Source organism: Pteropus vampyrus, unplaced genomic scaffold (assembly GCF_000151845.1).
Source record: "Pteropus vampyrus isolate Shadow unplaced genomic scaffold, Pvam_2.0 Scaffold2, whole genome shotgun sequence".
Lineage (NCBI taxonomy): Eukaryota > Metazoa > Chordata > Mammalia > Chiroptera > Pteropodidae > Pteropus > Pteropus vampyrus.
Genome location: NW_011888783.1, coordinates 16,199,222 through 16,221,508, shown reverse-complemented (window position 1 = coordinate 16,221,508; position 22,287 = coordinate 16,199,222). Strand labels below are relative to the sequence as shown.

General features: G+C 37.6%; 1 protein-coding gene across 2 annotated transcripts in view; it reads right to left on the bottom strand.

The window, feature by feature from the left end:
* The window catches only part of SP3 (Sp3 transcription factor), a 50,081-nt gene extending 28,167 nt beyond the window's left edge, over positions 1–21,914 (bottom strand). The window contains exons 1-4 of one of the 2 annotated variants that reach the window (XM_011357384.2): positions 21,386–21,914; positions 20,617–20,765; positions 19,969–20,094; positions 10,992–12,351 (exon numbers count right to left, since the gene is read on the bottom strand). In XM_011357384.2, coding sequence (XP_011355686.1) covers positions 10,992–12,351; positions 19,969–20,094; positions 20,617–20,765; positions 21,386–21,392 — 1,642 coding nt within the window. In that variant the 5' untranslated portion in view covers positions 21,393–21,914. The remainder of the gene's footprint in view (positions 1–10,991; positions 12,352–19,968; positions 20,095–20,616; positions 20,766–21,385) is intronic. The other variant, XM_023529435.1, reaches the window with a different exon arrangement.
* Positions 21,915–22,287: the final 373 nt, after the last annotated feature.

The following is a 22,287-nucleotide window of genomic DNA, read 5'->3' as shown; positions in this document are numbered from 1 at the left end:
CCTCTTACTATGCCTTATTTATAAATTAAACTTTATCCTAGGTATATATAGGAGGTTCAGTATTATCCACGGTTTCAGACATTTACCAGGATCTTGAAACATATCCCCTGCAGATAAGAGGGGACTATTATAAAATTTTTAAAAAGTTTTAAATACACTAGAAAAAAGAGGAGGCAGGCAAAACAGATTAAATGTTATTACAATAGCCTAGAAGAACAGTAAAATGAGACTAACAAAATGAGAATAGGGAGGAAGAACAGATCACAAAAATATAGCAGAGACAAAATCAAAAGGACGTGCAACTTTCTAGCAAGAAACAGAAAACAGTAAACTCTGCACTTGCATCCCAGCAACTAAAAGTAGCTGGAGAAAATACACAATTATGCTAATTACCCCAGTGGACACCTAGTAACCCTGTAATTCTGCCGTCACACCAGTAATTTCACTTTCCAGTTCTCACAAATGACCATTTCAAACCTTCTTCCATCTTAAATTTCTAACACCTGCCCTCACCCATCTCAGCTCATTACAAAAGGAAATTAGAAGCAATCTGACAAGAATTACCTATCTTTCTACCAACATATCAGCATCTGTAAAGCTTTATCTTATGACCTTCTAGTTAAAATATGATTATCTCCAATCTTATTTGTGGCCAATCCTGACACCTGAGTCCATTTCACCTTGCTTGCCTTCTTAAAAACTTTACCTTCTTCCTGTATCATCAATTTCTCACCCTTTACTGAAACATCCCCAGAAACACCTTCCCACAATCTCAAGTCCACCTCCAGCTACTATCTCTTATATTTCAATGTTCCTCTTCTTAACAGAAAAAAAAAAAAAATCTTAAAAATATTTGTCTGTAATTACTGTCGCTACTTCCTCTTCCCTTAACCTAATCCTTTTCTTCTCAGGCTTTCCTCCCTGGCACTCCACTGAAACCACTTGTCACCAACAACCAGAATCTCCTTCTCTTATACACCCTCCACGGTATCTGAAAAGTTAAGAATTCTCTCCTACTTTCTTAAGTAGTTTATTCACTTGGCTTCCAGGGTACTGTTCTCTCCTGGGAGCTCTTCTCTTTCCTTTGCTGGCTCCTCTTCCTCTTCAAATGTTGAAACTGTCCTAGGATTCAGCCCTAAGGATTTCTCTCAATTTGGTTAAGTTTCAGTTCCTAAATTTCTATTTTGTTCTTTTACGAATCTGCTTAATTTTTGTTATAATCTCCAATTTTGTTAAAATTTTTTCAAGTTTGACTTTTATCTGCTAGACCATACTAAAGAGCTGTTTTAGTCTATGTTTGTTAATTCTTGTATCTAGAGTTACAATAAGTCTTGTTTCTGTCGTCTGTTGTTTCTGCTGGCTCTCACTCATGGTGTCTCATCTTCTCATATGCCCGGTTATCTTTGATTCTGTGCTGAACACAGCATTTAAAAAAACTACAAAAATAATTTGAGGCTCAGAATGATACTATTTTTCTAATCTCTATCTATATTCTTTCCCTAATTTACTAATTTATAACCCAACTGCATTTCAAAATCACTTGGGGACTTTTAAAACACATCTTTTCTAGGCCTCAAGCAGAACCATAAAATTAGAATAGGGAGGAAATTGAACACAAGTTGTTGGCATTTTTAAAAAGTTCCCTGTGAGATTCTATCATGCAGCATTAATGCTGAAAAGCTATGACCCAAATGATTTCACTTGGGCATCACATCTACCTAAAATAAAGACTCCGAAAATTTTATCTCTAGCCCAATCTGAGCTCCAGATTCTGATACCCAACTGTTTACTTGAACCATCCACTCGGATATCGAATAGACATTTCAAATTAAACAAAGCCAAAACAGAAGTCTTAATTCTCCCTTTATTCTACCGTTCCCCAGACTTTCCTTATTACTAGCCTGGCCAATCTCACTGTCCTCTTTTGCCAGTGTTACTGCAGTAGCCTTGTGCTTACTCTTGCCATTTCGACCATCACCCCCTCCATTCCTATCTACTTACAGATATCTTTTTAAAACATAAATAAAATGATGTCATTTCCCTACTGAAAACCTTCCAGTGTTTTTCTATTTAAAACAAAAAAAAAAATCCAAATTCCTTACTGTAGTCTCTATTATCTGGCCCCTGCCTACTTCCAATCTCACCTTCTAATGCCTCTCCTTCCTTGAGCTCCAGCCACCTTAGCTCATTCACTCTTCCTGGAATACCCTTTCTCCCCGATAGCAATACAACAGGCTCCTTTCTCAATGTTCAGATTTGTACTTAAATATCATCTCCTTATAAAGAGGTATTTCCTAACCATCTTACCTAAAATAACCACCATCCTCCATGGTTTTCCATATTCCCTATGACACAATAATCCCACTTCATCTTCTTCATTACAACTGTAAAATTATTGTTTGCTTATCAGTCTTCATCCACTAAGACACAAAGTTCATGAGTGGGGACTTTGCCTCTTTTACTGTTGGCAAAGACTATAGAAAACATTACCTGGAATATTGTACTATACCCTTAAACATTTGCTGACTGAATAAATTAGTGAATTCTCTAATCCAGGATGCTGGGTGGATGATGATGGCACTATTCATTAGAAAAAAAGTTAATGAGATTTATGAAAAGGTTCATATGCCAAGTACCCTCATAAAATAAAGTTGGATACAAAACTGTCTCCACAAACCGCTAAAACGACCAAGTAATTTAGAAATTAGCTTTAATAAAGTTATCCTTTTACATTCAAATATGGCACTACAGAATAATGTATCAAAGAAAGCATTCTAATGGAAATCACACATTAGGTGATTTCCATTCTGTTTTGTCTATCCAGAATTCTAATTTGAATTATTATTACTCACTACATTATGTAGAGTAAATCTGTTTAATCACAAATTAAACATACTAATTCAGAAAATAAAACTAGTAAATTCAGAAAAAGATGAGGGGGATAAAAAGTTTTTTTTAAGTTACTTAAAAACAGACATTGAGCAGCCATTTGTTAAAGATGTACCTGAGCTTAACTGGTTGACCTCTCTAAGATTCCATGGTTTAAATCATACTGCTAATCAGAATAATAATTATTATATTTACCAATGTTAAATTAGATATTTGAGACGTTAAGTATTATCCTCAAGAACTTATTTAGGGATTTGTGAACACTATTTTTCTAGAGAGTACTAAGAAAATAAGCATGACAAAACACATAGTTAAAACAATTTCATTTTAAAAGGCACATAATATATTCTAGGTATTTTTCCAGTCATAGGAATTTGAAATTCTCAATTTCTTCCACAAACTGTCGAGTTGCACCAGATGACTTGTAAATCAACACAAACTAAACTCAAAAACTACGTTCTAAAGTTTCTAAATTCAGTTTTGCTCAAAAAAAGTCTAGTAAGAACTTCCATGTACTGAAACTCAACATGACCAAACTTAAAGGCAAACAAAAAATTTATTTATGATGTGACAAAACATTAATGCCCTTAACATATGAAGGATGTCTTTTTTGTTTTTACTGTCTTATGAATTAGAGGGGGGAAAACAAGCAAAAATGAATGGCAATTGACCAAAGAAATAAAACCACTGATAAATATGTAAAAAACGTTCAAGTTCCTTAATAATTAATGAATGCATTAGATTCTCTTTATAACCCCCAAAACACTGTCCATGATGCCTCTCTCATACAATGCTGGTTAAAGAACACTTTTGTAATATAAATAAATCTTAAATAGTAACATTCTTTACTCAATAATTCCATTTTTTCTTCTGCATAAGGAAATAATTAGAAATGTGTGCAAAGATTTCTATGTAACAGGAAAAAATAAGAAACAGCCTAAACACTTAACAATAGAGGATCGGTTAAACCATTTAACAGCCATACAAAAAGCCATACTTAGTAATGAAACCAAAAAATCACATTGTATAAAACTCTTGATGTGGAAAAATATACACAATATAGTGTTTTTAAAAAAAGTTATAAAGCTGTTGTGTATATGACTGCAATTTCTTACAGTATACACACAGAAAAAAGATCATATAGTAAAATATCAGCAGATAATTTACTAATGTTACCGGCTGTGGGATTACTAATTTTTTTTTTTTCTACTTCCATTTCAGGGCTGTCTTGAATTTCTCCATCTACTATTACTCCTTTGCTTTGCTGCATTTCTTCTATGTCCTGCCTCAGTTTAGAAGTTAAAAGTTACATTTCTATCCTCTTGATAGTTACTTATATCCACATTATAAATTTCTGTAAAAAGTCTAAAACTATTCTCTAAAAGATTATCCCTCCTAAAAATGGCAAGAATCTTTACCCATAGACCAACCCGCTCACCTAGACCCACACCTATTTGTTTGTTTTCATCCTTAGCAGTCCATTTCTTCTTTAACAATATAAACATTAACTATCAAGAATGACTGTCATGAATTAAAACACAATAGATTTAAAAAACTAAAGAGAATCTCTGATGGCAGGTCCTATGCTAACTCATTCCGAAAACAAATAGCTAACGAGCTGAAGTTCTTAATAGAGAAGTTCTTAAACACAAAAGGATTGATACAAATTTAAAAATTACCATTTTGCAAATCATTTAGTAATGAATCCAAATGACAACAATGAAAAGTTGCTAAAACCGGTAGTTGAAAAGCTGGCACCCTGGAGGCAAATCAACCAATAAAATACACGTCCTTTTTTGAATCTTAATTAAAATAAAGCAATTCTTCAAAATACATCTTTTAATCAATTGGAGAAAATTGAACTTTGTGAAAATATTAGGTAATATTAAGAAATTACTATAAATTTAGTATATTGTAAATAACTGCACTGTGCTTGTTTTTAAAAATCCCTTATTAATTAGAGCAGCAGTTATCAAATTTTTTGATATCTCAAAAATTACTGACAGCTTCAAGGAGTTTTTTTTTATGTAAGTTATACCTATGTGCCGGAGAACGGGCAAGATGGAGAATGGCTCAAGAGGCACATGAGAAAGAGGGGAATGATGAAATACTGTATCTTGACTATGGTGGTGATTACACAACTATGTCAAAATGTGAAGAACTGGAAAATTCACTATATGCTACTTGTGAGATAAGAACAGAATAGGCAAATAACATCTGAGTATTATTATGAAAATATCTTTGACCGCAAGGACCTCCTGCTGAAGAGTCTCAGGGACTCCCAAACCACACACTCAAAACCAATTCATTAGAATTTTGGGGTAAAATTCTGGGATCGGCTTTAAAATACTCCAGCAAAAAATAAAATTTTATATGATGAGGAGAGAACAAGAATGGCAGAATAATGATAATTACTGAAGCTGGGAGGTAGGTACATTAAGGTTCATTACACGTTTCTGTTTTTGTGTATCCTTGAAGTTTTCTATAACTTTTAAAGTTACTATATTTTACAGTCAGTTAAATAATTTATTTTTTTACCCATTTCTGTGATCACTATTATTTCCTCATTTTCCACTCTTTTCCTCTGGATCCATTATACTTAATCCTTCAGCAGTTAAATTTACTAAGGGTCTCTGAATAATAAAATCTCAGTCCTTGAATATTGTAAATGTCTTCGTTATAACCTAATTCTTGAGGAGGGATTTAATTGCATATAAATCCTCAGCTGGTTATTTTCTCTCAGTACTGTGAAGATACTACTACACGATCTTCTAGAATCTGTGTGGCAGTTTGTAGGTCTGTAATTTCTTAGTTATCTCCTTTTCTGTCTCTTAAAATTTAAGATTATCTCTCTGTAAAATTTCTGTATAATACAGGGGTGAACTTATTTTTATTTGTTACTTAAGACTCGAAGTTTTTATCTACAGACTGTATTTCTTCAACACAAGAAAACTGTCATAATCGCATCAGAATTAGAAACAAAGCTGAGTAAGTACACTTTACGATACCTAACTAAGATGTCCTCAAGGTATGTTTAAGAGTAACAAGTCTACATAAAACAAAAGTTAGTTTGGTCCTCCATTTGTGTAAGAAAGCGAAACGATCTACCAATTACTTTAAATCAACATAGATCATATTCACATTCCTCCCTCCTACCCCCGACTCTTCAGCTCTGAAGACTGCATTTCCACCATACACTCCGCTTTTCATGCAATAGGTTTTGCCTTTTAGTAGTAATTGTACATTTCTATAATCATGGTTTTGACATGCAATTCCTTAGGTAAAACCAATAAAGATTATTACGCTTATTTTGTTAGAATCACCAATAAAAATGTTTCAGAAAACACTTCCTTCACCTACCATAAAAAAATACATAACTAGTATTTTTCCTGCCAAAATGAAAAATACTGAAGCAAAACAAAAAAAGAAAAGAAAAATACACTATCGATGTAAATTAAATACCAAGACAGTGTAAGAGAGTGGGTAGAAAAATAAAAAGACTAGTTGTAAAGCCTTGGGACAGTTTCCTTCTCCACCCAAATATCAAAATAGTAACATAATTATTACAAGAAAGAATTATAATATTTCTAAAATCACCTAAATAGTGCCTGACACAGTACATACATAAGAGATCTCTTCCCTTTTGTTCTTCAATACTTAATTAAGCATAAAGTTTTAAAAATTCAATTTTTTGTGTCTCCATTCTTTCACTACTAATTTTAAAAAGCAGAGCTACCAAATAGTCTACAGCTATGCAGTTCTCCATCATGGATAATGGGAATTCTAAACACTAGGTTTCTCACTTAAAGAAGTAATGATTTCTAAGAACCTTTCTTCTTACCTCAAACAACTGACTGCATTTTAAATATGGCCAGTCTTGAAAGATAATGGTGTATTTAGATAAGAAATCTGATAGAGGGCCATAATTTGAAAGACTGAATAAGTCTTGGCTTGAATTTGGGGGAAATTTTCTGACTAGAAAAGACACTGAAAGATATGTAAATTCATACTTTGCCTCCATTCAAATACTCAGTGATGGCAGACAAAGTTAAAATAAAACTTCGAGAATCAGTTCTCTAAAACAGCCTGCATTTCTCAGTGAGCATAAAACAAACAAAATTTAAACAGTGAGCAGGGTTGCAGTTTGGGGCCTGATGGACTCTGTTCCAAGGGAGACAGAGGTTTGATTTCTGAGGGGTAAGACACACTCAACACACTTCATGAGGAAGGGCCCAGAGTCACATTCACTGCTTAAATCATTTCTATTAAAGGGGAGCTTAGAAGTCAAAGAAATTCCAGAGCCCAAATAAAAAAATGTGGCGTTTTCACGTACCTTGGAAAACTGTTACATTCATTGCATATTTACCAAAAGGAAAAATGCAAACCAATGTCAACATTTTATTTCATCTGGGCATACTATGCCCTAATAGATTTTAAAAAATTACTGATTTTTCAGGTGAAAAACACATCCTAAAATAATTAATCTTCCTTTTTGCCAATTAAAAAGACAGTAGTATGCCAAGGGATAGTTTTCCTATTACCAAATATCTCCAAAATTAAAATTTCCTAGTTTATATTACTAAATATGTTGTTATGTACATTGCGGCATTTTTATTCTCACTCACTTTAACTTCTATTTTCTCAAATTCTTTCCCGATTCCTTAAAATCGGGACAAAATTCAAATAATAGCCTTCTGAGTGCCTCTTTATTCTTCTTCCTTGCCACATTCAGTAAGTTAAATTACGACATTTTAAATTCTATTTTGTATTTAACTCATGCAGTATTGCTATTTCGATTGTATTTTAGATATTACTGTACTGAAACACTTGGTGCTTTATAACACTAATTTCATGACCAACATAAATCTACAAAATCACAAATTCTCTAGAGATGGCTTTCTAACATGTATAGAACTCTGCTACCTTAACTTTGCACAAGCTTTAAAAAATAGTTTGTAAAAACTGCTATGTCTTTAGTAGTCTCACACTTTTTGGTCTCAGGACTTCTTCTAAACTCTTAAATATTACTGAGGTCCTCAAAAAGCTTTTGTTCATGTAGGTTATACATTTTTATATTTACTGTATTAGAAAGTATAAGCTTAAATTTTAATTCACTTAAAAATAGTAAATCTAGTACATGTTTACATAAATTAAGATTTTATGAAAAACTATTTTCCAAAAACATAAATAAAAGTTTATAGAGAAGAGAGGCCATTTTTACATTTTTGCAAATCTCTGTTTAGGTAATAAGAAGACAATTGGAGTTACATATTTGCTTCTACATTCAATCTGTTGCAATATCCGGTTTGGGCTAAAGCATATAAAGTATGTCTAGTCTCACAAAGATAAGTGGCTGAAAAAGGAAGGAGTAATTTGACAGCCTTTGAGCCAATTGTGGGTATTCTTTTTTGATATTACATCAAACTTGACAAGCAGCAGTTTCTTAAAGATCTGTTGCAATGTAGAATCTAAAACCATATTGGTCAACTTTCCACTTAAGTTTGTTACTGGCCTACCTCTAACTCTAAATAGATCTTTTACCCACGCATGATTTTGTAACATGAATTGGTCATTTGAAAACTACTGGTTCACTGAGTAATCATACAGACCTTCCAAATGTTGGTCCATTTAATTATAATACAGTATCCGAAAATAAAAATCCTTTATTAATATCACTATCCATCTCATCAGAAAAGTATTTAATTATTAAGTTAACAAATAAGTTCATAGTAGTAGATTCAAGTTTTCCAAAACTGATCATTTTCACTGGAAGGCCCAAATTTTATCATTGGTAGCAATACTGTCAGGTTTTTTTTCCTTTAAGTTACACTCAATTCATTTTTTAAAGAAAATATCTCTTACTTAAAAACATGAACTTCTCAATAACCCTAGTTTGTCAGTTATTCTTTTAAGTACAAATCGTTTTTCATGAAAACAGCATCTAGTTCAGCCTGCAACTCACACAACTACACAACTGGAAAAAAAAGTATTTTTCAAATATAATCATCTTGAAGTACTCTATTAAAACATACTTTCGTCACAAAAATATTACAAAGACAAGCAACAAGAACTGCAAACCAAAAACACAACACCACTTCATACCCATTAGGATAGCTATGATCAAAAAGAAGGACAATGATAGGTATTGTTGGTAGGGAATGTAGAGAAATTGGAACTCTCATACATTGCTGGTGAACATAAAAGGTACAGCCACTTTGAAAAAACAACTTGGCAGTTCCTCAAAATGTTACACATAGAGTTACTATACGATCCAGCAATTTCATTCCTTGGGATATATACCCAAAAGAAACAAAAACATGTCCACACAAAAAACTGTACATATAACGTTTATGGCAGCATTATTCATAACAGTCAAAAAGTGGAAACTCTCCATCAAATGACAAATGAAAAAAATGTGGTATATCCATATAATGGAGTATTATTCAACCATGAACAGAAATGAAATACAGATACAGGCTACGATACACATGAATCTTGAAAATATCATGCTATATAAAAGATATCAGACACGAAAAGCCATTTATTATATGAATGCATTGATATGAAATGGAATTCCACTGATTCTATGAAAGGCAAATCCAGAGAGACAGAAAATATATTAGTGGTTACCAGGGGCTAAGGTGGAGGCAGGAGTAGAATGAGGAGTGACTGCTAATGGGTATGGGTTTTTTCAGGGGGTGGTGAGGGGATGATAAAAATGTTCTAAAATTAGATAGTGGTCATGGCTGCTAAAGTCTCACTATACCAAAAAAATTCACTGCGCTGTATACTTTAAAGCTATTTAAAAAAAACATGCAGCAGTCAAGGGTCAAGATTTAGTAAAAATAACTATTTTGACTAGTTTATCAAGGTCGTTCTTCAGTAAAACACATTTTTTTAACTGTAAGTGCAATGTCATGAAGAAAACAACTCGTATAGTTTTGCGCCACTACTTTGATCTGTGCGAAGACACAAGCAGTTTTAGTCTCCATCAGAAAAATGGCAACACAATGAAAAAGGCAAATAACTTCAGTATTATTATGAAAAGTAGTTTGACATCAAGAACCTCTAAGAGAATATCAGAGGTACTCTAAGGGTCCACAGACCACACTTTGAGAACTGCTACTCTAAACCACAGCCTCGGAAGACTCAAATGCAATTAAAGGCTTTCCAAGGACAGACTTAAGTCTTCAAGACAATTCCAATTTTCTAAGCATATATCACAAATTTCTCAAAAGAAAAACAGTATTGTGATGGAAATTATTTCAATAAATTAAATTCAACTGTCCCAATTTAAGAGTTTAGAATCACTGACTCACTGGAAGGTTAAAATAATACAATGTCCACAAAAATTCAAATAAAGGTAGAAGAGTGAAAGTAAGAATTCGGTACACAACGAAACATTTAATAAAGTTATCTAAGTAAATAATATTAATAAGATGATACTATCTCTTTTAAAACTGTATTATCTAATTCTTGCACAATATTCAAAGAGTAGACTTCTGAAATTTCAACCGACGCTATCAGTAACAATATGTCTAACATATTGTTCAATAACTTCAATGCCCACTACACAGTTAGAAGAATAAACAATCACAGAATCACTACCTAGTCCAACAACCCCATATTACATGATGAGGAAACTGAGTTTATGACAGGAAAAAGTAACTTGGCCAAAATCACACAGCTAGCTACTAGCTGAGATAGCATGGTCTTTACTCCCAGTACCATATTTTCACTATGCCAGATTCCCCAACCAAATATAATGCATAAAACATTTAACTTACATCACATCAAGGATAATCAAGACACCTTACCTGCCAAATAAATATGATGCAGTGCTTGATAATACCAATAAGATGTGAAAACAAATACACAATTAAGGAAAAACTACAAATGTAATTGGCATGATGGAGAAATGAATCCTTGACTTCAAAAACTACAAACTTCCAATGAAGAACAATTTGAAAAACATTTTGCTTTCTACTTTTCATACAAAGAGGGTAATGTATCATCACTAAAGATGGCTAGATACTGATAAAAATTTCCCTACATATTAAATCATTGAATATACCTATAGTATGACATGATTTAAGACTCACCTGCAGGACTGTCAGCATTCTCTCCTGGGTGTAGCTGTATACCAGTAGAATCTATAGAGTTGACTGTAACTGTCTGTAGATTTGGCAACTGACCAGTGCTTAGACTAACTGGTGTTGAAGTCAAGGCTCCACCTGCTGCAACTTGACCAAGTGTGAGTGTTTGAACAGGCGTCAAAGTTATTTGTTGGGCAGCAGTATTCTGTATTTGCAAATTCTGCAAGTTCTGGACCCCTTGTACTTGAAATGTTTGCCAAGTTATCTGTCCAGAAGGGGTCACTGTCTGTGCCTGAATTAAAAACGTTCCAGGATTCAGCTGCAACTGAAGATTCTGCAAAGCCTGTTGTGATATATTTTGACCACTGGCTTGCACACCATGGATTGTCTGTGGTGTAATACCTTGCACAATTTGGGCTTGACTGGTTGGCTGTTGAGACTCTTGAAGTTGTAGATGTTGTACGACAGGCTGTGCTGTAGAAACCTGAATATTCTGAGCCTGTGTCTCTTCAGAAACAGGCGACTGGATATAATTTCCCTGAAGATCTGAAGAATGGACTTGCCCACTAGAAGTAGTCAAGCTATTTGTGTTCTGTTGTAATATACCTGTACTATCTATAGTAACAGGCAACTGTGATGAAGAGGACGTTGGCACAAATAAATCTGTATCAGTATTAGTTTCATTAATATCAGGAGAAACCCGCTCACCAGTCCTTTCTGAATTGTCTGAACTATCCATAGCTTGTCCTGTGTTTATCAAATGTCCATCGGCATTAATGCCTGCAGTCATTGTCTGAGAACTGCCCGAGAGTCCCAAAGAATCTAGATCAACACTATTGATTGGTACAAACGTAATATTTCCTGGCAGACCAAGAGGAACATTAGCAACTACTTGAGTTTGGCCAGGAAAAGATGAACCACCAATTGCAACTCCCTGAACCTGGACTTGACCAGTCTGTGGTATGAGATTCTGAATATTAGCAGGAGGTGTTCCAGAGGCAAGCAAAGTTTGATTAGAGCCAGGAATGATCTGAATTTGACCACTTTCTTGATTTATACCTCCATTATCTGAAGAGCCTGTGAAACCAATCTGAACCTGCTGACCATCTGTTGACTGAATCTGTGGTATTACTTGATATTGAACATTGGACACTGTACCATTTGATGAATCTGATCCTGGTGCAACTGAAAATATTTGTTGATTCTGCAAATTCTGAAGGGGAAGAACATACTGCCCACTTGAAGTAGCAGCACCTGGAATCTGTACTAGATTACCAGCTTCATCTTTTATAGTTGTAGGAGTGGCTGACAAAACCTCCCATCGGTTTGGTGCTCCTCCTAACTGTGCAGAAGCCAAATCACCTGTCTGGAGGAAGAAAACAAAACGTGCTATGTGATATGTATTTGTGGTTTATTTAAACCAATCCTCAAAAAAACTCTAAAAACTGATATAAACCCTACTACCTGAAAATAAATATTCTCTTAAGAATACAATAGAGTTCACATACAGAAGCAGCACTATATAAACTACAATAATTATCATTCCCGATTTTGTTAGTTATTGCAAAAATAACCTGTGCTATCTGAGCAGGAAAAATAAACTTCAATCAGAAGTCTTGGTCTTATGACAACAAATGGATTTAATCCCTCATCTATGATCTCTAATCCTTTACAGTTAAAAATAAAGTAGAAGTGACCAGAAAAGATTATGAGCAGCTCAAACCAAACATACCTCAAACACTAAAGAACTGGAAAAGCATACAACACACTAAAAATATATCACTAAATCAGATGCGTTATATTTGATTTTTAAAAAAGAAACATTAGTATTATCAAGTCATCTGAATTAGAAAAGTGGAGATTTGAGTATTACTGGTACAAACCTTAAATTAAACAATTAAAGCTACTTTGCTATGGCATATATTAATGTACTCCGGAGCAAACTTATGGCTAGGGCTATTCCATTAACAGTTTTGTACTCTTCCCATGAACTACTTAAAAAAAAAGAAGTGACCTTTAAAAATTTAATGAAAAAAGGTTATTGCCCTGTGACCACATGGCAAAGTCTGAAAAGTTTTTCTAGAATCTAAAAGATGGAAGATTTAGACTATGGCTTTACTTACTATTGTACTTAAGTCTGCAGTAATGTGCCAGGCATATACAGTTTGCATTCTGTGACCTGCCAGAATCTCAGGTATCATCCCCATATTTTATAGATTAAGCAAGACTAGAAATATACCAATGTAAGAAAGCAAAAAGCAATAAAATTCTCCACTTCGATGTCAAAGGGTAGATTTTTTTTAAAGGAATAGTAACAGTAACATCTAACATTTGAACTCTTCTTTTACATGCCAAGTACTATGATAGGGATTTGTAAGATTTTATCATCTGCTCCTTACAACAATCCTATGAAGTAAGAATTACTATTATCCCCATTTCAGAATGAGAAAATTGAGGGACAAAAAATCAAATAGCAATCAAAGGCCAAGACAAGATTTAAAACTAGGTCAAGAATCAGGCCCTTAAATACCATACCACACTTTGTCTCCCACTGAGACCAGGGGTAAAGACATGGGGAATGAGACCCTATATTACTCACCATCAAAATAAAACCATTTCTATCCCATTTCCTTCTAGATCTATATGTGATTTCCTAAAACTCCACGCATCAGTAGTCATTGAGAGCATAAGCATATCTAGCCCAGCATTCTCAACCTTGGATCCACACCTGGGCTTCAAAAGATCTTTGAATCCCCTAAAATAGCATACCAACATTTTAAGAAAGTGCAATTGGCCCGGTGTTGGGGGGGGGTGGGAGGAGGTGGCGGGGGAGGCATGCATTAATCTAGGGTTTCATCATATTTTCAAAGGAGGTCTGTGACCATAGAAAAAGGTCAAAATAAATACTATTCTCTCAACATTCTGCATTTTTAATAAATATTGTAAAAACAGACTTTAAGTTTCTAAAGGAAACACTTCCTAATTCTCATGTAGATGCATAGTTGAAAAGTACATATGTCCATGGATAAACCACAGTATTAATGCCTCAAGATATTTACATATATCTGCCAAGAAAAATAAGCATTAATTTGCTCATGAGATATACAATCATTCTCATCAAATAGTTCACAATCTATCCAAATACATACATGCTATTATGTGAATAGTGGTGTATACTAGTCATATGATCAAAACGCTTTTTGGAAACAGAAGATTGAAAAAAAGATTTCATATAAAAGATATTTTTAAAAAATCCTAGAATAAAATTTAAGATTCCACTGTAGGCAGTTAGAAAATAGAGACAGAGGCATCAATAAAGGTACAGAAACAAAGTCACAGACAAAAAGAAACTTTAAAAAGTAATATGTAGCTTTGAATTCAAGAGAAGATCCAGAAAAGGCTCATATTCATAGAGAAAAGTAATGGAGAACAGAACTAGACATTTTTATCAGAGCCTGTAGAGTAAACATCTTTGTAGATCCAGCTAAGCAGTTTGGACTTTATCCTTCAGATAGTGAATGAAAGCTGTAAAATTTTATTTTATTATTTTTGTAAGTTTATTAAGGTAACATTGGTCAATACAATTATATAATTTTCAGGTGTACATTATAATTTGACATCTATATGGTCTATTGTTATAAAACTTTTAAAGCAAGTGAGTGGTGCCATCAGATCCATGTTTTATAAAGATAAAGGCCCAGTGAAGGAGACTGAAAGAAAGGCGGAAGAGACTAAAGGCAGAGAAACTGGGACCCAGCAGAAACAGCTAAGCCTGAACTAAAATAATGATCATTTAAATAATTTTTTAAACTTATCAAACTTAAAGTATTAAAATGAAGTAACAAACATCAAAGTCACATGTCATTCCTCAACTTTTATCTGGTATAGAAATTACAAGCTTAAGTCATCTTTCCCAGTATGAGTAATGATTCATGTTTCATTTCAATCTCCTGGCATTTTAAACAAAAATATTTAAATCTATACTTTATATTTAATTCTACACCGAAGTATAATGTCTAAAATCCAACCTTATCTTCTTAAGGTTAAAAATAAATTTAGGTCTACGACCATGACACCCTGAACAAGCCCGATCTCGTCTATCTCGGAAGCTAAGCAGGGTGGGGCCTGGTTAGTCCTTGGATGGGAGACCACCTAGGAAGACAAGGTGCTGTAAGTGCAAAAAAAAAATTTTTTAAATAGGGATTGTAAGCTGACAAGGTCCTTGCAATCTTGTTGCAAGGCCAAGTTCTGCCCTGCCTAAAAAATAAATAAATAAACAAACAAACAAATAAATAAATAAATAAATAAAATTTAGGGGTCGGCATCAATTTTTTTCTGACTAGTATTACTATTACAATTATTCCACTTAAATTAAAGAATACAGTGTCTAATATAAATTAATTTTACAATACTGGCATTTTTGTCCCATTTTCATCTTTTAAAAAAGTCAATTTATGGCATCTAAAGTATTTTATTTACAAAACAGTAAAAAGGGCAGATAGTCAACAATCAGTGAACAGCTTTCTAGTCAAAAAATTTCTTGAAAATAAATACAATTACTCAAATGACAAATATGAGTAAATGTAAGCACTCCCTCCCTCTCTCAAAAATAGAGAAGTTAAATAAAAATAAACCACAGTACCACTTTTTCCAACAACGCAGGTCATTAACTGAAGGGAACTTCTACGACAAAAGGATGTATCTGAACTTCTTTGAATAAACCTAAAGTGAAAAGTATGTATAAAAAATACTTATGAAGCAAAGCCTGGTGAGCGTTGGGGGAGGAACTGGGAACAGCAAGATGATTTAAGATTTTTAAAAATGAAACAAAAAAGATTTTCTTCAATGAAATAAATTCACAGTTTTAAAAGATTTACTGAGTGTTAATATTTTTCATGGAATGGGGGAAAACAAAATCAGAAAACTACTAGACTTTTATGATTTAAACTAAGGTTGTTTGGAGAAGTGGAGTATATCACACTAGAAAGGAGAAAACTCAGAACTGAGTTCTGATCCTAGCCAAAGCTGTAGAATGGTGCATGATTTATAACAGGACTCAATTTCCTTACGTTAAAATGGGAAAAATATTACCTTGCAGGGACACAAGAATCAGGGTTATAAGAACCAAAAATGTTAAGCTTCATAAACTATAAAGCACTATACAATCCTAAGATATCATTGTGATTACTAAGATTACAAAGACAGATTTGAAAAACACCCATTAGATGCCTAGCACAATTCCTGGCACAAAGATCATAAATATTTATTGAAAGAATGATTAAAGATATTTTACTTTAAAATCATTGCAAGCAAAATGACAGAACGGACCAATAAAACTGATCTTGAGATGAGTCCTCTATGAAAAACTGTGCACCAATTTTAAACCTATTTATTTCCATAATTCAACAATGAATAAGCCCCAAATATTTCAAATAACTCCTACTAAGCCCATTCATTTGTAAGAGAAATATCAGCAGCATATCGCTAAAATAGGTAAGTACACTAAATACAAAATGGGAAAAGGATAAATTAGAAAATCATCTGAGACCAAAAAAAGTTGTAAAAATTTTTGTTGTTAAGCTACTTGGAAACACTATACAAATAAAAGACAGACACAAAAATACATTATCCAGGCAAGAACTAGTATTTGGTTTAGGTTCAAGATACATAAGCTTCACACTAAAAAATAAAAAATCCACCAGTATTTCTCTCAGTAACTTTAATATTCTCATGGGGCAACTAACAAACAAAATATCATTTAACACAGAAGTTGGCATTATTGTAAAAAGTTTTAACTGAAGATACTCTAAGCCTCTCTGCATATGAACACAATCACAGTGAAAAAGACTACAACCAAGAGTAGCCCTGGGATGTTGCCATAGCAATGCATTACAAGGGCATTCTCCAGTATAACCAGGCATAAAATAGGGGGGCGGGGGGGGGGCGGTTTGGGAGTGAGAAGAAAGTAAAAAAGAGGTTATCTTCTCAGCTAATACCTGTAGATAAGGGGGAAAAAATTCATACCACTTACTGCATAGCATTTGGAAGGATTATTAACTTCTCAGTTCCCACAAATGACTTCACAAAAGGCAAAAAACAGGCAACGAAGGAGTACAGGGAAATAAGAACAAGTGTGAAGCTGAAGTGGAAACATACTAACAACCATTCTTAAGCAAGTTTGTACTCAAGTTTCTTAAAATCTTGGAGGAACACTAAAGAACTTCAACAGACTTCAAATAAAAACAATAACTCAATGAATTCACTACAATGACAGTGGTCTTATTTTAAGTAATGGTAAAAAATAACCTTGTTTTGAAACAAGCTACTATTTATTTTTTAGCTCACCAACATTTATATACTAAATTAATGAATAAATTTATAGCCTGAACTGATCATTAGGCAAAGACTTTCATAATATTTACTCGTGCAGTTTATTACAGTACAGTACAAATGAAATAAATTAATCCACAACTTCACACAAATGCAAAATGGACAAATTAATATTGCATAAAAGTCTTCTTTATTCCATTTCCTGGCTTATTACAAAAATGAACTACACAACTTTTAATAATACAGTACAAAAAAGTCTTGCCATCAAACCACGTTGTAGGGCAATACAGGTGAGACCATGATTAGACCCATTCTGTACTGTGGGTAACCAAACATTCTTGGCCAGGACCCAAGATGGATGCATCTCCTAACAAATGCTAAATTCAAAATATTTAAAGCAAATCTTCACAGCAGATTGGCTTTTCGATGACCTTTTAATCTTAAAATACCAAACTAAAATGGCATAAAGTTGAATTCTATGTATATATTTCACTTGATTTTAAACACAATACTACGTGCAATGTGCTATCCTGGACTGGATCATGGAACAGAAAATGGGCATTAGGAGAAAACCTGGTGAAATTAGAATAAAGCCTGTAGTTAAGAATACCGTATCCCTGTTAATTTCCTAGTTTTGAAAAACATACCATGGTTATATTAACATTAGGGAACCTGGGTGGAAGGTATAAGTAACTCTCGGTTCTAATTTTGCAACTCTTCTGTAAATTTAAAATTCTTCAAAATAAAAATTTTAAGAAACATAGCTACAAAAATCTCTCTACAGACCTCTGAGGATTCTCAGTAATTGAGTAAAGATTATCTAAGCATATTTTTAAGCGAGGGAAAAAATGCCCATGAAATCACTTAAATTCTTTAATTTTCCAAGATGCACATGTCTAAAATTCAGCTGAGCTAGAAAAATAATTTTCCCATTTGCTAAGGCAAACATTCAAGCCAATCTTAACCAATTTAACTCAGTGAAAAATTTTATGCACAGGTATCAACCAAAGGAAAAAAAAATGCTCCAACTGATTCTAGTTCATATTCATCTGGAGTGAAATGTGATGTCAGGAGAGATTTGGTAGTTTAGAGGAGCTGAAGAGGCATGGAAACAACTTTCCTACAAGTGGTATATGGCCACAGTAGGCTAAAGTTGAAGACATTCCATTCTTGAGGCTGAGATTCACATACACATACATGTACATATACATATTTTTCCTCCACAACTTCCTCCTTCACTTCTCCCTTCTCCCCCATCAATAAGCTGATACCCAAACTTGGCAAGCTGCAGTTACAAGAAGTTTTTGGTTCTAATTGAAAATATTAAAATAGGTAAGTAGAAGCAATCTGCTTTGCAATTTTACTTATGTAATGGTTTCAATTTTTTTTGGTACAGTGGGTCTAGGATACAGTTCATAGAAAAAGGTTAACCAATCCATAAATTATTTAAAAGTATCAATACCTCATATAAACATAATTTTACGCTTTTACAATTTAACCTGTTTACAAAAGCACAAAACCTAAAAATCATACTTTTGAGACAGTAAAACCATTCACATCCCTCTACAGTAAAATTTGAAGCACTAAAATTACATTTAATACAACTTAACTTCAGCTTCACTTTTAATGCCTAGAAATACTAAGAATTTCCTGCACACTATCAAATACCAAACTTTTTTGCCTACAATGACTATTCAAAATATCACTACACAATCTAATTCCTATAATCCACGTCAAAGAGAACTGAGAAAGGTTTCAATTATTTTAACAAACACATCTACATATTAAACTAATGCAACAGCAATGACTTAAACAAATATAAAATTCACAAGCAACAGTCCTAAAACCTGTTTCTAGATCATTTGTTTTAAGCCCTCATATAACACTGGCCAGCTCCTCCCCCTGCCCCAGACAGTGAAAACCCTACAAAAACACCACCTATCAGACTAGCAATCACAATAAAATGAAAATATAACTTTGCCAATTCCTTACATGTACTTTTGTTTCTAACACTATTCAATTTCAAAAAACTGAAGTACTAAGTAACTTCACCGATTTCAATGGTCGCTAATTAAATGTTTCACTTACTACACATGAAAAATTACTGGAAAATTAAGAAGTCTGCAAGAACTAATAAAATTCAACTATTTAGAATGGCTACTGAAAATGCATTCGAAAAGTGTTCACTCCCGCATACAAAATGATTTAAAGCAGTAAGATCTAGTAATTTCCAACAGAAAAAGCTCCATGTTCAAAAATAATAAAGGCTAAAAACATTGCCTCTGTAGTTGATACTATCTATGGCCGATAGGCTGTGCTTGAAAATTTTTTAGTGTTCAGTGAAGGAGTTTTCAGCAGTGATATGAATTGCTCAAACATCCATTTTGGAGGCCTCTACCCCCGCCCTCTCAGACTTCATTTTGTAGTGAATTTGGATCGAGGTTCCGCAGTGACAATTTAGAGAAAGCCTGGGCTGGCATCTGATCCAAACTGGCATGCGAAAGAGCAGGAAAGGGCGCCCTGGATGCGCGATCGGTCCGAATCGGGGAAGGCATGGGCGCCGGGGAGGCCTTTTGGGCCGCCAGGCGCGTTGCAGGCCCGGGATGGCGGGCGCTGGGCCTCGGCGGGGGCGGGCCGCGCGCGCGAGACTTACCGCTCCGGCAGCGGCGGCGGGGGCCCCGGCTGCGGCGGCCGCCTCCTCCTCGTCGTCGCCCGGCGATGGCGGCCCTATCTTGCTGCAGGTAGCGGCCAGCAGAGCGAGCGGTGACGGCTGAGTGTCCTACCCCCGATGGGCGGGTTCAGAGAGGAGACAGGGGGAGGGGATGGCGGTTAGGGCCGGGCCGCCGCTCGCACAGGAAGTGCGACTCGGTCCCCCCAGGCTGCGCCCTGGCGAGCGCCAGCCCGCGCTCTCGCTCTCCTCCTCCTCCTCCTCGACTCCCGCTCGCGTTCTCCCCCTCGCACGCGCACCAGCTCCACCGTCCGCAGAAAGGCGGGCGGCGGGCTGCGTGCCGGGCCTCCACCTTCCGCTCGGACACCCACCCCCGGAGGGCGCACGCGCGCGCGCACAAACACACACACACACACACACACACACACACACACACACAAAATCACACAATCTCTCACACACACAAAAGGCGGCGGGAGGGGGAGCGCAGGCGGGGTCGGAGCGTTGGCGCCTCGGGCGGGCAGCTCCCGGGGCGGGGGGAGGGGAGGAGAGTGGCGCGGAGGGAGGGGAGAGGCGAGGGGAGGAGAAAGCGGCGCGAGGGGGGAGCCGGGCCGGGGCTCAGCCGCTCCTCACCTGGGCCACCGCCGCCGCCGCCGCCACCGCGCCGTTTCCGTGCTGCTGCTGTTGCTGCTGCTGCAGATACTCGCCGTGGCCGCCGCCGCTGCCGCCGCTGTCCACGTCCAAGGCAGCCATTTCCTCTTGTTTCACGGGCTTTTCGGGAGCTGCAGGCACAGCGCGGGGGGGTGGGGGTGGGGAGGAAGGCGGGTGGAGGAGAGGGAGGGGGCCCGCGGGCCGAGGCGAAATTATTCGGAAAGCCTGGACCGAGTCCCCTTCCCCTCCCCCACCCGCCCCCCGGCGGCGGCGGCGGCTCCCTCCTCCCCTCCTGCTGCTGCCCCCGCCCGCCGCTGCCTGTAACCCTCCTCCTCCTCCTCTTTCCCTCCTCCTCCTCCTCCCCGCGCTGCCCCTGCCCCCTCTCTTCTCCTCTCCTCCCCTTTCCCTTCGCGCCGCTCGCTCTCACTCGCGCTCGCTCCTCTCGCACCGTCAGTCACACACACGCCCGCCCGCCCGCCGCCCGCGCCCGCACACAGGGGGATGCGCTCCCGGCGGGCCGGACCGCCCGCCCCGGGGCCCGGCGGGGACACGGCGTTGCTGGGGCTTGAGGGGTGGACGGTAGCTGGCAGGGAGGGGAGGGAGGCGGAGGGGAGTGCAGCTTTCTGCCTCTCACAGACACTCGGTCGCACACACGGGGCCGGGAGCCGGCGGCAGCGGCCCGGGGCTGGCTGTGGTCGGCGGCAGCGGCGGCGGCAGCAGCAGCAAGGGTTGCTCTCTCGGCTTTACGTACCGGTCATAGTGTGTTTAGGGCACCTCAGGCGGGGCTCCCCGCCGCCTTACACATGGTGAGGAGCGAAGGCGGCGGCGGTGGGAGAGGATGCGGGAAGCGGCGGCGGACACGGCCGGAGCGGTCCGGGGATTTTTTTTTTTCCTATTTTGATTGACTGTGCGGGAAACACAAAAGGTGGAGCCTCCAACCCAAAAGGGGGGAAGAGGGTGACAGCCTGCCCGGAAGTCCCGCCCCTCTTCTCCGCGTTTATTCGCCACCACTCTCTCCGTCCGCAGTGCTCATTGGCCAGGATGCCCATCCGTCGCTCAGCCTGGCGGCGCGCTTCCTGTTTGCCCCCGGGTGGAAGGAGAGAGACAATGAGCGGCCGTGGCGGCGTAGGTTCCCAAAAGCGGCCACGGCTCGCCAGTTACCCGCTGTGCCCGCTTCGCTCGCCGGCTGCCTCTGCCAAGCCCGAGGCGCAGGCTTCTTCCACCTCGCAGGCGCACCGAACAAGCCCCGCGAAGCTGTAGGGAAGCTGGGGAGGAGATCCGTCCCCGTTTCTCGGCTCCACTCGACGTTTCCTCCATCCCGGTGGCAGCCTCGGCCGGATCTCCCCAGGGCCTCGCGCTCTTGGAGCCACCGCTTTCCTGCAGTGCCTGGAGGCCGCCGCCGTTCAGCCCCAGGGCTGCTGCTGCGGCCGCTACTGCTACAGAGCAAACCAGACCCGCCCCACGAGCCCGGGGGGAGGGAGCTGGTATTGGGGGAGACACCCCCTCCGAGGCTGGAGGAGGATTTTCTCTCACACATTCAGCTCATAGATTTCACAGTCAGCCATCTCGGTCCCATCCCCCAGAGTTCTAACCCATCTCCCACTTTTACGTACCCTGGAGGCAGGCATTTAAAACAAAGAAATTTCACTTCAC